The sequence below is a fragment of the Gastrolobium bilobum genome, unplaced genomic scaffold (assembly GCF_033153095.1).
Source record: "Gastrolobium bilobum isolate Gb01-03AN ecotype WA unplaced genomic scaffold, APGP_CSIRO_Gbil_v1 utg1885, whole genome shotgun sequence".
NCBI lineage: Eukaryota > Viridiplantae > Streptophyta > Magnoliopsida > Fabales > Fabaceae > Gastrolobium > Gastrolobium bilobum.
In genome coordinates this window covers 506949-520817 of record NW_026899589.1, presented here as the reverse complement: position 1 = coordinate 520817, position 13869 = coordinate 506949, and the positions used below count along the sequence as shown (strand labels likewise).

At 29.9% G+C, this 13869-nt stretch overlaps 1 protein-coding gene across 1 annotated transcript; it reads left to right on the top strand.

The window, feature by feature from the left end:
• Window positions 1-8268: 8268 nt before the first annotated feature.
• On the top strand, window positions 8269-12935 carry LOC133291755 (serine acetyltransferase 2-like). The gene is made up of 10 exons (XM_061490072.1): window positions 8269-8680; window positions 8877-9074; window positions 9178-9237; window positions 10070-10165; window positions 10265-10289; window positions 10719-10813; window positions 11454-11620; window positions 11731-11804; window positions 12381-12440; window positions 12624-12935. Exons 1-10 carry the CDS (start codon window positions 8411-8413, stop codon window positions 12659-12661), a joined length of 1083 nt encoding a protein of 360 aa, XP_061346056.1. The 5' UTR covers window positions 8269-8410; the 3' UTR covers window positions 12662-12935.
• The last annotated feature ends 934 nt before the right edge of the window (window positions 12936-13869 follow it).

Genomic DNA, 13869 nt, shown 5'->3' with positions numbered 1-13869 from the left:
CTTTTGAATTTTAAATATGGTTTGGTTATCCATTTATCAAATGGTTTGGATACACTGGATAACCAGATCATATCCATTTCTTTTTTAATCATTTCACGTTTTAACCCTATTATTAGTCCGTCTTACTGAATGGTGATAATAGAAACTGAGTTTGGATTTGTTCCAGGATGAGATGGGAGTGAAATTGAGTGATGCATGTTATTGGTTAGTATCCAAAAAAAATCTACTAGAATAATTCATGGTTCCCATCTTCCTTCATTCGTTAAAAGAAAATAAGAGGCAAATTTGTGTTTCTTTGAATCAGTTAACAATTTATGTGCAATGTTCTGTCTACTGATATTGGAACAATGCCTTCGTGTGAAGGCCTTGTTATGTGTACACTAACTTTGTTATCTGTAAATGCATTAGTGTTGTAATATCCATCTGTATTGATTTAAAAATATATAAGATAACTAAAAAAAAAGTTAAATTATCACTCGGTATCCTAGTAGTATCGAATATAGTGTGTGTCTATGATTGATATGGAAACTATTTCAAATATGGAAGAGACAGTTACTATCAAGTATGAAATGATGTTTAGATATAATATTCGATATTTTATTTTTTTAATTAATTTATTTAATTAAAAAAACAACTCATCAAAAATCAGTTTTAAATTTGTTATAAAATCAGTTTTAATTTGATAACCGGTTTTTGATTCAAAACCGGTTTTGATTTAAAATCAGTTCAAAACCGATTTTCAATCAAAATCGGTTATAATTCATAAACTGGTTTTGAAACCAATTTCAAACCGGTTTGAGAAAATTAAAATTAGTTTTTAAAATATAAAACTGATTTGGTTTGAAAACCAAACTATTTAAAACTGGTTCGATTTTATTTTTGATAAAATTTGAACCGAACCGTTCTATACATGTTCCTATCAAGCTAAATGTCATTCACAATACTAGTTACAAAATACGGTAACTAAAACCCACTAAGGCTAGCCTAGTGGTGGTGAGGTGTGTGTAGTGTTTAGTGGGTGTGTGTTGTAGTTTGATTCCCATATACTTAAAAAAAGACAAAATACGGTAGTATGTACTTACTAATTAATAACGTATATCACAAATACGAAAGAGATAGATTCTCTTCTCTATTATAAATAAATGGATTAAAGTTTGGTTGACTCGTTGAATGTCACATCCAATTTTAAAACCATTATATTTCTATCAAAACTCTATCAATCAGTTGTTTTTTTTTTTTTTTTTTTTATGCTTTGTATGTGTACGCGCGTGCAAACATAAAACAATATGATGACTAGTCTTAATGCTCTGGCACATAGCTGGGGAGTAGTTTGCATATACTTAACACGTAATTTTTAATAAATAAATCAATGCAAGGTTACTATAGACGCGCACAAAGTTGGTGCTACGAATAATTGAGTTAAGCTTTATGAGTACGATGTGATACAAGGGTGTATGAAAACCAGTCTTTTATGAACATTCTCGCAAAGCTGATTCCTCTGGTTCGTGATCCTATGTAGGCTTTTTGACCCTATATCATCTGAATATTGTCTTTCTGATATTACATTTTAAGGTTTTACTTCTCTCATGTTATATGAGAGAATTTATCTCATATTATGAGATAAATTAAGTGGGGTCTATCAATTTTTAAAAAAAGAAAAAGAAAAGAAAAGAGAGACACATCTTTTTATGTGAGTGTAAAATAAGAGAGGAGTCTTATATAATATAAGAGTATAATTTCTCTACATTTTATGAGTCAGTTGTAAGGTATGAAGAATAGAATACTTATATAAGAAAAATTATATTTATAAATTTTTTTATTTATAAACTATACTATTTTTTTCCGAAAGAATACAGTGATATATTTTTTCGGAAGAAGATAGTTTCCACTTATACATATGAGAACAATAAATTTTATAATCAATTTAATATTAAATTGTAATTGTTAATGATTAATATTTGATGTAATTACACTAACACTTATATAAATTAAAGGATTAATGTTTCTATAGCAATAAGAAATAAAATTATTTTCTGCAAATTCAAAATAATATTGTTTTAGGATTTAGAAAAAATATAAAGTATTTTCGTAAAATTCATAATATAAGAGGAGAATAAAATTTTAAAAATATCTTATATTTTTTTATTAAATTTCAAAATGACATCATTTTGAGATTGCAAAAAATAATTTTATATTGTTTTAGGAAAATATTTTTCTTATAAATTAATGAGAACTGTTATATTTACAAATTAAAAGTTTACAAACTTTTATAACCAAATCTTAACTTTTATTTTTGTAAATCTAACAGTTATAATTTATTGGGTCATACATATTAATTAATTATTAGTTCTCAATAAATTATAACCGTTAGATTAACAAAAATCAACAGTTAAGATTTAGTTTTAAGAGTTTATAAACTATTTAGTTTATAAATATGAGGAGAGATATTCTCACTACCAAAATTTTTCACTACCAACTTACTACCTATCTAATCACCATTGGATTAACATTTTCTTTCTCTTCAAAAACTTTTTAACATTCTCTCTTTTTGATCCAATGGTAATTAGATAGGTAGTAAGTTGGTAGTGAAAAATTTTTGTAGTAAAAATATCCTCCTTCTATAAATATAACTTCCTTACAAATTAATGGGTAATATTTTTTTATGTTGCATGAGACAAATTATTTCATATAACACACAAAAAAGGTGAGACTCATTTTTTTTTTCTTTTTTCTCTTTTTTTCTTAGAGAATTTCACTCACTTTTTTCAGGTTGCATGAGACAAATTATCTTAATATGTTTAAATGCCAAATTAATCTTTGAGATAATCATGTGATTCATGTTCGTCGCAGAGGAACTTTGGCTTTAACGGAGAATGTCCCTGGTCGCGTACAAGGCCACATACAACATAATCATATTCATCTTTCCCTACATGAAAGGACAAAAGAAAACAGACCCATCAAAACAAAAACAAAAGCAACAATTCATAGTTCCCAGTCATGCATATTTTGCATCAAATATAATATCAAAGAAAAGTGGCAGCCGTAGAGAGCGAACGGTGGCACGGCCACCACTTGAAGACAAGACAATTTCATGCTGTTTTGATCCCATCAATTATTAGTTTGTTAAACAATAGCATTGACCATGATTGTTTTGTGTTTATGCATTGTATAGTTGGAATTAACTTTTTGCTTTTCTTTTATCAATTTTTTGTTGTTGCATTTCTAGTGTCGTTGTATGATGGGTTTCGTGTGGGTCAACCAAGATTTTGCTCTTGTAATTTTACCTAAATTATAAAAAGATTAACCAAGTTAATTAGAAATAATTCATTGATAAGGTTGAAAGAATTGATAAAATCTTTATTTCATTTGTAAATACTGTTCCAAATCTTCACTGTGATAAGTTTCCTTATTTTTAAATTCACACACACACACACACATATATATATATATATATAGGATAAGGATCATTTTACACCAGTGTAAGTTACACTCTTAATCTTGTCCATTGATCTCATTTATATTTAAGGGCTCAAATTTTTTAGTAACGTGAGCCATTGGATACAAGTTGATCAATGGTCAAGATTGAGTGTAAGACTTCTAACTCTTACACCGGTGTAAGAATATCCTGCCCCATATATATATATATATATTGCTCACAAAAATGAAAATGAACAGCACTAAAAAATAATAATGAAAAGGGGAATGAAAAACATATATATCTCCCAATACGAAATTCATTCGTCTCTTTCAAGAGGAGAAACTAGGATTTATAAATGATGCTTCAGTAGAGCTCTTCTCTATTTTTTGTGTTTTCAACTTATTTTTTTGGATGGAACTGCCTATTGTCTCTCATCTTTTACTTCATTCAAGGCTTGGCTGCACGATCTTTTTAGAGAAATATTTTTCTCATGTTACATAAAAAAGCTTTTCTTATGTTACACATTTATCGAAATCCGAGCTAACATTTTTTTTTTTGTTTTAATTGTGAAATTCACTTAATTATGTCTCTAAATGAGATAATATTATTTCATAAAACATGAGAAAAACATACCACATCTTTTTATTTTCAATGCCGTAATAAGTTGGTAATGAATCTCGCATAGCATTACGATTAACTGCATTCGAATTTTTTTTTTTTAAAATACATTAAAATAAAATATCTTTTGATCAAATTATGTACAACGGTCAAAGATCATGATAGTGAAATCAATTTTTTTTTTTGTAAAATTCAATAACAATCAAATTACTTTTTTTTTTTACTTAATCTTAATTTGATTTCGGTAATATTACATATGGAAAATATATTTATTATATGAGTTTAGTGTTTATTCTTTTAAAGAACATAAAGTTATGTCATTTTAAGTGAAAAAATACAAGTAATAAAAATTATGAAAAAGAAAGTGAGTGATTTTTTAAATGTAAAATTTAAATAAAAAAATACTAGGTTATGTTTTCCTCTCACTTAAAATAACACAACTACATATCCTTTAAAAGAACGAATATTTTTCCCTTCTTATATTATATCATATAATTTTAAATTTGTCTAATACACACATACAAAAAATGAGTATGATTCATTTTTTTCTCTTCGTTTTAGTGGATCTTTTTTTTTTTTGTTGTTGCATGAATTAAAATTAATTCGTGTAACAAGATAAATATATTCTCCATTAAATATAAGGAAATATAACTATAATGTTGCACGACAAAAATAGTGTTTCCTACTTACCCTTCAAGAAGTGCACTGCAAACTTTTTTCTCTCTCTCCTTCTTCTCCTTGCATAAAAGTCATATTCCCCTCAAATATACATCCAAAAATGTATACGTATCTTTTAAGAGGAAAGTTATACTTACAACCTATTTTTATTTACAATTATAATCTTAACCGTTGATTTCCGTAAATCAATGGTTATTATTTTAGTAAATTAAATTTATTAATCAATTATTAATTCGCAATAAATGATAACCGTTGATTGACGGAAATCAACGGTTAAGATTATGGTTATAAAAAGTTGTAAACAAAAATAGGTTGTAAGTATAATTTTCCTCGTCTTTTAATTAGATTATATTTATCATTTACAAGTTACGTTAATGATATTTTTTTCTTTTTACATAAACTTCATAAAATCAAAATACCTTGACAAATTACTTCTCTAATATTCATTCTTTGTGGTCTACTCCCACTTACGTGCACTCGTGAAAACTTTGTGGTGGTGAAATATCAAAGGCACATTTTACATTAATTTAATTCTCAGTAAGATTTATGTTATCTATTAACCTCAAATCTATATAAATCAGATCCTTTTATTAATTTATGGGGAATAGATTTCTCTGTTGCACGAGAAATCTATCTTCTATTAACAAAAAATAATATGTGAATTTCACTTTTTTTTTTCTCTTATTTTATGTCCGTGGAAGATAGATTTTTCCTCGACAAAAGAAATCTATTCCGCTTAATTTATATATGTAGCTTATTAATTTCATGTTAAAAGAAATAATTTATTTTATGTCATTGAGACAAAATATATGAGACCCACTGTTTATAAATAAAAAAAAAAACTAAAGGGAATCACATTTTTATTTGTAAGAGAGAGAGAATATTTTCTCCAATAACATGAGAACATATTTTTTCTTTATATATAGCTCAAAAATAAAAGAGTGTTGCATTAGCACAATAATATAATTATCCTTCTTGCATAAGATCTACCTACTGCGACACACACTAATTCACCTTGTAGTTATAATTAATACTGGTTTGGCATTGTAGGTGCATGCACAAATGTTTTAATTTGATTTTATAACAGTAAAACATTTTACATATTTTTAATCATATATTATCATTATTATGATTGAAAATATCTTACTTTGTTTTTTTGGTAAACAATATCTTACTTTTTAAATATGCTTTGTTATAAACAAATTATTAAAGAATGTCTCAACAAATATTTTAATAATAATTTTAAACTTTTTAACACAATAAATCAAGAGAGAATTTTGATAATACTTTATTACCGTCTTAAACTTCAATTAGAACTACAATAACTTGATTACTTAATATCAATTTGTATCTTCGAATTAATTCATGAAGTCCCATTCAACTAATCTTTAAAGGGATACACATTAAGGACTGATTCGATGCATATAATAATTATAATATCATGTTATTATTCATTGTCACCGCCATCATGCACCACCATTATCATTGGTCAACTATCGCCATCGTGACGTAGGTTCTTGAAACAAAAATTTCATTGATTTTCAGCCAATAACAAATCTCTTGGTATATATATATATATATATATATATATATATATATATATATATATATATATATATATAGAGTTAGAATCATTTTACACCAGTGTAAGTTATACTCTTAATCTTGTCCGTTGATCCTATTTATATCTAAGGGCTCTAATTTTTTAGTAATGTGAACCATTGGATACAAGTGGATCAATGGTCAAGATTGAGTGTAAGACTTCTAACTCTTACACCGGTATAAGAATATTCTGCCCTATATATATATATATATATATATATATATATATATATATATATATATATATGGTATGCTTGACATGGTTTAAAATTGATTTTATTTATTAAATAAATTAACTTGAACTTCATCCAAATTTAATTATTTTATGTAGTATGTTGCCGAGAATTAATTTTTTTTTGTGATGTTATTTAAATTAATTTTTTCATGTTACATAATAAAATATTGACAAGCAATTTAAAATTTACTTTTGAAAATTTATCCATTGAAGATATATTTTAATCGATATTTTATTTAAAATTATTATTTTTATTTTTTTAAAACTTAAAATAGAAACTAATTTAAAAGTTTTTTAAAATAAATTTTAAAAAATAATATAAAATTATTTATAACAACTTTTTTATTTATTTATATAATATACCAAATACCAAAACTATCTGATTTAGATTAAATACATGATAAAATAATGTAATCCTATAATATTATTTATTAAGTGCGCATCAAATACTATAATATTATTATTTTGATATCATTTATAAATTAAATACCAACGTAATATAAATTTAATGATTAAAATAAATATTTACTTTAATCTAAAAATTATTAAATTGTTTATTATTTGATTACCTATAATCTATTACTTTTTTATCCAGCGATGACCTTAAATTTAAAATTCATTTGATTAAAATACATAACATATCTCCTTAACTACTAAGCCAAATCGATTTAAGGCCTAGTTAAACTAACCAAGCATTCATAATTTTTTAATACAAAACAAATCAGATCTACGGGACCAATATGGTTAAATTTGTTATACTTGATCTTATTCAATAAACAAATTAATTTATAATAAATTGTCTAAATGATGTGACAGTAAAGTACAACGACGTTTACCGAAAATAAAAAGTATACGAAGTTTTGTTTTTGGATAAAAGAACATAACACATAAGAACTGATCATTTTGTCACATTTCAGTAAATTATTTATCAAATTAAATTGTCACGTTAACAATAAATTTTTTTGAAATGTCACGCGGCATAATTTGTCACACTGTGCAGTGAAATATGTTTGCAAATAATTCGCTATATAATGTAGCGAATTATGCCATGTTAAGCTAATGAATCAGCAAAAATGACACGTGTCAAGCAGGCAATAATTTGCTACACTGTGTAGCGAATTATGCTTGTATTACTACCTGCTTGACACGTGTCATTGCTGCTGAATGTGCAGCCTGACATGGCATAATTCGCTACACTATGTAGCGAATTATTTGCAAATATATTTCGTTGCACAGTGTAGCGAATTATGTCGCGTGGCATTTTAGAAATTTTTACTATTGACATAATAGTCTGGTAAATAATTTGGTCAAGCGTGACAAAATGATCAGTGTTCCCATGACAGAGCTAATAATGCGGAGTCCTTAAAATAGTTATCATAACTCCGTTTTACGCGTAAATATCTCAATAGATTATTTGGTGATATCTTATAATAGTGAGGATGATAACAAAATGAAGAGAGTTTTATGTACAAAAAAAAACAAAAATAAAAATGAAGAGAGTTTAGTTTCAATAAATTTCTTTAATTAAACCCTTAAACTAAAAGGCGTAGGGTAGGCCACCCTTAACTTTTGGGAATTGGAAAAGGGTCAAGGCATGCAATGCAACAGAGGCATATCCTGAACCATTCATAATGGCACTCTCTTTCTGACCCCAACTTTTATATGATATCTTTACACTTTGTGTGCCACTTTTTTTTATTTATGTGGGACTCAAGGCACTAACAGTAGTAAGTAACACGAGGAGGTGCAAAACGCAGCATAAAAAGCAAGAGGAACACTTGGTATTCTAACACCACCACCACCACCTCACGACGGTTTCTCTTCTATTTCATTTTCAACCACCTTGGGCTGGGCCTTGCATGGCTTGTCTGGGCCGCCACCACAACAGCTGGGCCGTTCTCCCCAACATGGTCTCCGAACGTTTCCCTCTCTCCGCCACCGGCAACCGCCTCCAAGACGACGATGCCGAACCCAAGTGTTGCCCCTCTCTCTCCTCCTCCGCCTATCGCCTCGAGAAAGTTTTCCCCGTTTACGCCATGGGCATCCCCGACCCGGACCCCGATCCTGGATCCGTTCTGGACGGTTCTGACCCGATTTGGGATGCTGTCAGAGAGGAAGCTAAGCTCGAGGTGCGTGAGTTTTATTTTTCTTCTCTCTATCGGTTTCCAATTCAAACCGTTTATTTAGAATTAAGAAAAAAACATATTAAATGTTGGTTAATTTGACATTGAATTTGGATTTGATTTGTAAGTTTGTAAAGTGATTGTGGCTGATTACTGATAAGGATTGTTGTTGATGATGATGGGTTTTACTACTACTGTGCAGGCAGAAAAGGAACCAGTTTTGAGTATCTTCTTGTATGCTAGTATTTTATCACATGATTGCTTGGAGCAGGCATTGGCGTTTGTTGTTGCCAACCGTCTCCAAAATCCTACTCTTTTGGCAACTCAACTGATAGATATATTTTGTAATGTGATTATGCATGACAAAGGTATCCAGAGATCCATTCGCCTTGATGTCCAGGTAATTGGTTTTCCTTCTTGTTATTAAAGTGTTTGGGTGATTCTTGTGTTTGTGTGTGTAGTGATCTTATTTGATTATTATGTGGTACCATTTTTCTGAACAGGCATTTAAAGATCGGGACCCTGCTTGTTTGTCATATTGCTCGGCACTTTTGTATATGAAGGTAAATCTTTGTGACTTTCCATCGAGTTTCTAGCTGTATGTACTAGTCCTTACTGGTTTGTGTAAGAGAATAGTATAAACCATTAAAAAGCCCTCACCCATCAGCTTAAGCTTTTGGGGTGAATGAGTTCTTTTCATGGTATCAGAGCCTAAGTGACTAATTGAGTTCGATCCTTACTGCCCTCCATTTTCTAGTGGAATTAAAATAAGCACAAGGTAAACCAAAAATTGGGCCTATGTAATATTCACGCTTTAAACCCAAAGGGCTCTTACTTGAGGGGGTGTGTGAGAAAATAATATAAACCATCAAAAAGGCCGTCACCTAACACCTTAAGGTTTTGGGTTGAATTGATTTTTTACAGTTTGTACGATTCTGCTATGGCTGTGAATTCTTTTTGGTTCTAATGCATTATTTCCATGATTAAGCATTACTATGTTTTCATAATTCAAATAATTAAGCATTGGGAGATGGGTTGGGATTTAATTAACCCCTCAATCTCCTTGAAAATGAAGATTAGGAATGAAAACATTTTAATGATACCAGGTTGCCCTTTATCCATACATATGTTTATTAATTATTAGACATAAGCGACATCTTTCTACTACCTAACTACATTCATGGGGTAAGAGTGCTGCTAGCTACTGTTTCACAGTTTCAGCATCATCTGATGGTACTAACTTGTGTGTTCGATTCAATTTACTTGCTTGGATATCATGGTGTTCTTGTTGTAACATTTGGAACATTTTATTCCAGATTTTGTGTTCCCCCATCAACATATCCCTTTCATTCATAAGACTCATTTGTGACATCTAGTGCTATGCTCTGTCAACAGGGTTACCATTCTCTGCAAGTATATCGAGTAGCCCATGCATTGTGGCACCAGGGACGCAGAGTCTTGGCCTTGGCTTTGCAGAGCCGTGTTAGTGAGGTAGTTTTCTAGTTGGTCAAACTTGATGAATCCCATAAATATAAGGTAATTGTATATTTCTTTTGCTGATAATCCAAGCCCTTATCTTTTCCTGAACAGGTTTTTGGAGTTGACATTCATCCTGGTATGTTGGTTTCATCTTTGCTTGCAAATATATAATAACTTAAGTAAGAGCAAGTTGACATTCTTTACGTGTGAGGGGATAATATTGTTTTGGGAAATGTCAGGAAAACCAATTGATTTAGTGTTGTAAATTTCTATCAGAAGAGAAGCAATATTGTGTTGCAAATGGATTCATGTTGTGCCTGCCAACTTATTTTTCTGAATAAAGGAGAACGAAATTAATGAAGCAGAAGGTATTCTTGAGGGTTCAATCTTTAATTATTGGAAGCATGTAGATAATTGATTTCCTTACTTTTTATTCCAAGTAAGACAACTGATATCTCAGGTTTTGTCTTGAAGGATGTTTGTCTCTCTATCGAAGATTTGAAAGCTCTTTTGTCTTTTGTTATTACTATTATTGGACTTTATGTTTTAATGGTTTTTGATATAGCTGCGAAAATTGGGGAGGGAATTTTATTAGATCATGGGACAGGCGTGGTTATTGGTGAAACTGCAATTATTGGAAACAGAGTTTCATTGATGCATGTGAGTGTGTTTTTTCAGTAATTTCCTTTATGATTATTTTAGTCTAGTTCTTTTACAATCTTTGAGTGCAAGCATAAAGCTGCTCCTCTGTGATTGAGAGGTCACGGGCTCGAATCCCGTTAACAGCTTTTTTGCAAATATGCAAGGGTAAGACTTCATGCAAGATTGCAAGGATTATCCTCACCCCTATTCTTACTAGTCAGGTTTAATGGGGAGTGATTTTTTAGTTTTTTTTTTCCTTTTACAAACTTTAATTATATCAATTTAATATTGTTTTTATAATTTCCTAAATTGTGTCAAGGAAACAAGTTTGACTCTTGCATTAGACGAAAGGAGATGAATTATTCGAAATAAATTTGTTTTCAACTGCTTTATATTTTCTAGAGACTGACAGTAATAGCAAACAGCTTTTTGGTGTTTACTGAACGAGCTTCCGTTAATATAATTATCCCGGAAACAGTTCTTGAAAGTTTTCAGATTTACTTCTATTTTGTTTGTTTCTAAGAAGAGAAAAAAATTTAAGAAATTGGTGTATCAGATATTATTATTATTATAGATTTAGGATTAGAGCTATTTTTTAGCAAATGCTATTTAAACAGACATTCATTATGCTCTTTACATGATATATTTGCTTTGACAGGGTGTAACATTAGGAGGCACGGGGAAGGAAATAGGTGATCGCCATCCCAAAGTAGGTGACGGCGCACTAATTGGAGCTAGTGCAACTATACTTGGGAATATAAGAATCGGTAAAGGTACGATGATAGCTGCTGGCTCCCTTGTGTTAAAGGATGTCCCTCCCCACAGGTATAAATGGATATCTTTTAAACAATGTTTAGTACTTGCAGATTCTATCTGATTTGTTTTGTAATAAAAGGTGATGTTTCTTTTATTGTTTTACTTGCTTTGTTTTAAAGCATTGTCGCAGGAATACCAGCAAACGTTATTGGAGGTCTACAGGAGCATGATCCATCTTTAACCATGAAGCATGGTAAGCAGCCCTTGGAGCATGCCTTATCATTGAGTATTACTTGGTTCTCTCTCTCTCTTTGGGGTAAAGATAATGTGCCAAGCCCTACACAAATTATTCTCTCTTTCTGTTTTTTTTGGCTATTATTACTAATTGGCCAAAAGTTGTTGACAGAAATTATACTTACATGTGACATTCTTATGGAATTTATAATTACATATATGTATGATACATGCAGGCTGCTTAAGTCTAGCATAGCAGTTCCTTTCTGGAGGAACTATAGGAGTAGGATTCTCTTTAATCCAATCATTGGAGTAGTTAGTTACTTATTTTCAGTACCTGTGTTACTTATTAAAATATGTTATGAAATTAAATTTTAATTCTTTATTATCTGAAATCCACCAACAATGAAACCGCTCTGAATCATATAGAATGCCGGTTTATAATGCATATTGATTATCCTGCTCTGGTTTCTATGGCACTTTTAAATTATCTTGTATGCTCTTGGTAACTTCTGTAGCAGAATTGTTGTAAAATATCACATACATTTCAGTGTACCTTACATCTCACATAATTTTTGTTGCTGTGATTGTGCAGATGCTACAAAAGATTTTTTCACACATGTAGCTGCTAACTGTACAAATGAAAAGCCCACAGGTTAGCTTTCTTCTTGTCTTTTCCTCCTGTTTGAATTTGACAAAAATTTTCACCAGACTAAATATTTCAATGCTTAAAATTATAGTCCTGACCATGCCCTTGGTGTTCGTCTTACACTGTTTAACTACCAAGGTTTTATTTTTTTCCCTTCTCTTATCTGTCAAATATTTGAAAATGTTTCAGGAGTTCAGAATCCAGATCGAAATGAAATGAACACTTGAGAGGTTCGGTAGAGTAGATCTCATTTGGCATTCATTTCCTTCAATGGAAGGATGATGTTATAGTTAATGTTAGAATCAGGGTCAGTTCAAATGTTAACATGCATCTCGAATATCAATAGTATTTTCAATTTTTCATAATTGTAATTTATGCTGCTGAGTGCCGAGGTTCTTGCATCAGTATTGCGAATTTCTGTATAGACAAATTTAAAAGCAGATGTTATTTGTCTCTAGCTGCTGCTTCTTCCTCTTCTTTCCCTGTGACATTGTTTTGGGAGGATATCCGATTTAGTGCTTGTTTGGATACAAGCACATGGACATTTGCGGTAAAAGAAGATTGGTTTATACAGTAACATGTGCTGATTGTGTAAAATTTTGCTTTCTCAACATTATTATGGTAAGGTGAATTGATTTGAGAGAAATGAAAATTTAAAATGTTTTCTTGATTAGAATTAATTCTAAGTTTGAGACATACAAAAAGCATGTTTATATTTACACTTTAAAAATAATTTTACTTTATCATCTAAATAAATTTAATTTTAAATTCACTTTTAAAATATTATTTCCAAACACATTAATATTTTTAACATCAATTATTTCAACATCGTCTTTTTAATATTAATTTTACTAAAAGCTAAAACAAAAAACTTACAGTATTTAGCTTTTAAAAATACAAGTTTTGATTTCTGCCATGCAGTTGAAAGTAATTTTTCTTTCCATTTTTTGTATAGAAGGTATTTCTGTTTATTTGTAATTTTTTCTGGCACAAAAAAAATATAATTTTTCATGTACTATTTGTGGCAGAATATCATGTTATGCCGATTGAAGACGAGTTTGTTCGGAAAATGTTATATAAATTCCATCTTGTGGCAGGATTTGTTTGAACCTTTTAAATCAAATAATGCTTTATTATTGTATGTTTCTCTTGGAAAAAAATCAACTTTCAGTAATTATGGGTAACCTTTTAGACAGTGAAATGTGAAATACTAGAAATTAAGTGGGTTAGCTCGGTTGACCGTGAGTCAATGACAGTTAGTTCACACGCTTAATAATTTATTTGTATTTGGGCTAATTAGTTTTGGCACGTCTTGGATTTACTGGTTTCCTACTATGTATATTCCATTCTAATTTCATATATGTTTTTGAGGATTCGAATCCCTACTCTTTTGGGGTTTGTGTATCCTAAGATTCATATTATCACTTGAGTCAAC

Bases quoted from the DNA above. Each gene is read 5' to 3' on its own strand.
- LOC133291755 (XM_061490072.1), top strand. From the start codon at position 8,411: ATGGCTTGTCTGGGCCGCCACCACAACAGCTGGGCCGTTCTCCCCAAC. The intron at 8,681-8,876 runs GTGCGTGAGTTT...ACTACTGTGCAG, and splicing joins GAGAGGAAGCTAAGCTCGAG to GCAGAAAAGGAACCAGTTTT. The intron at 11,805-12,380 runs GTAAGCAGCCCT...GTGATTGTGCAG, and splicing joins ATCTTTAACCATGAAGCATG to ATGCTACAAAAGATTTTTTC.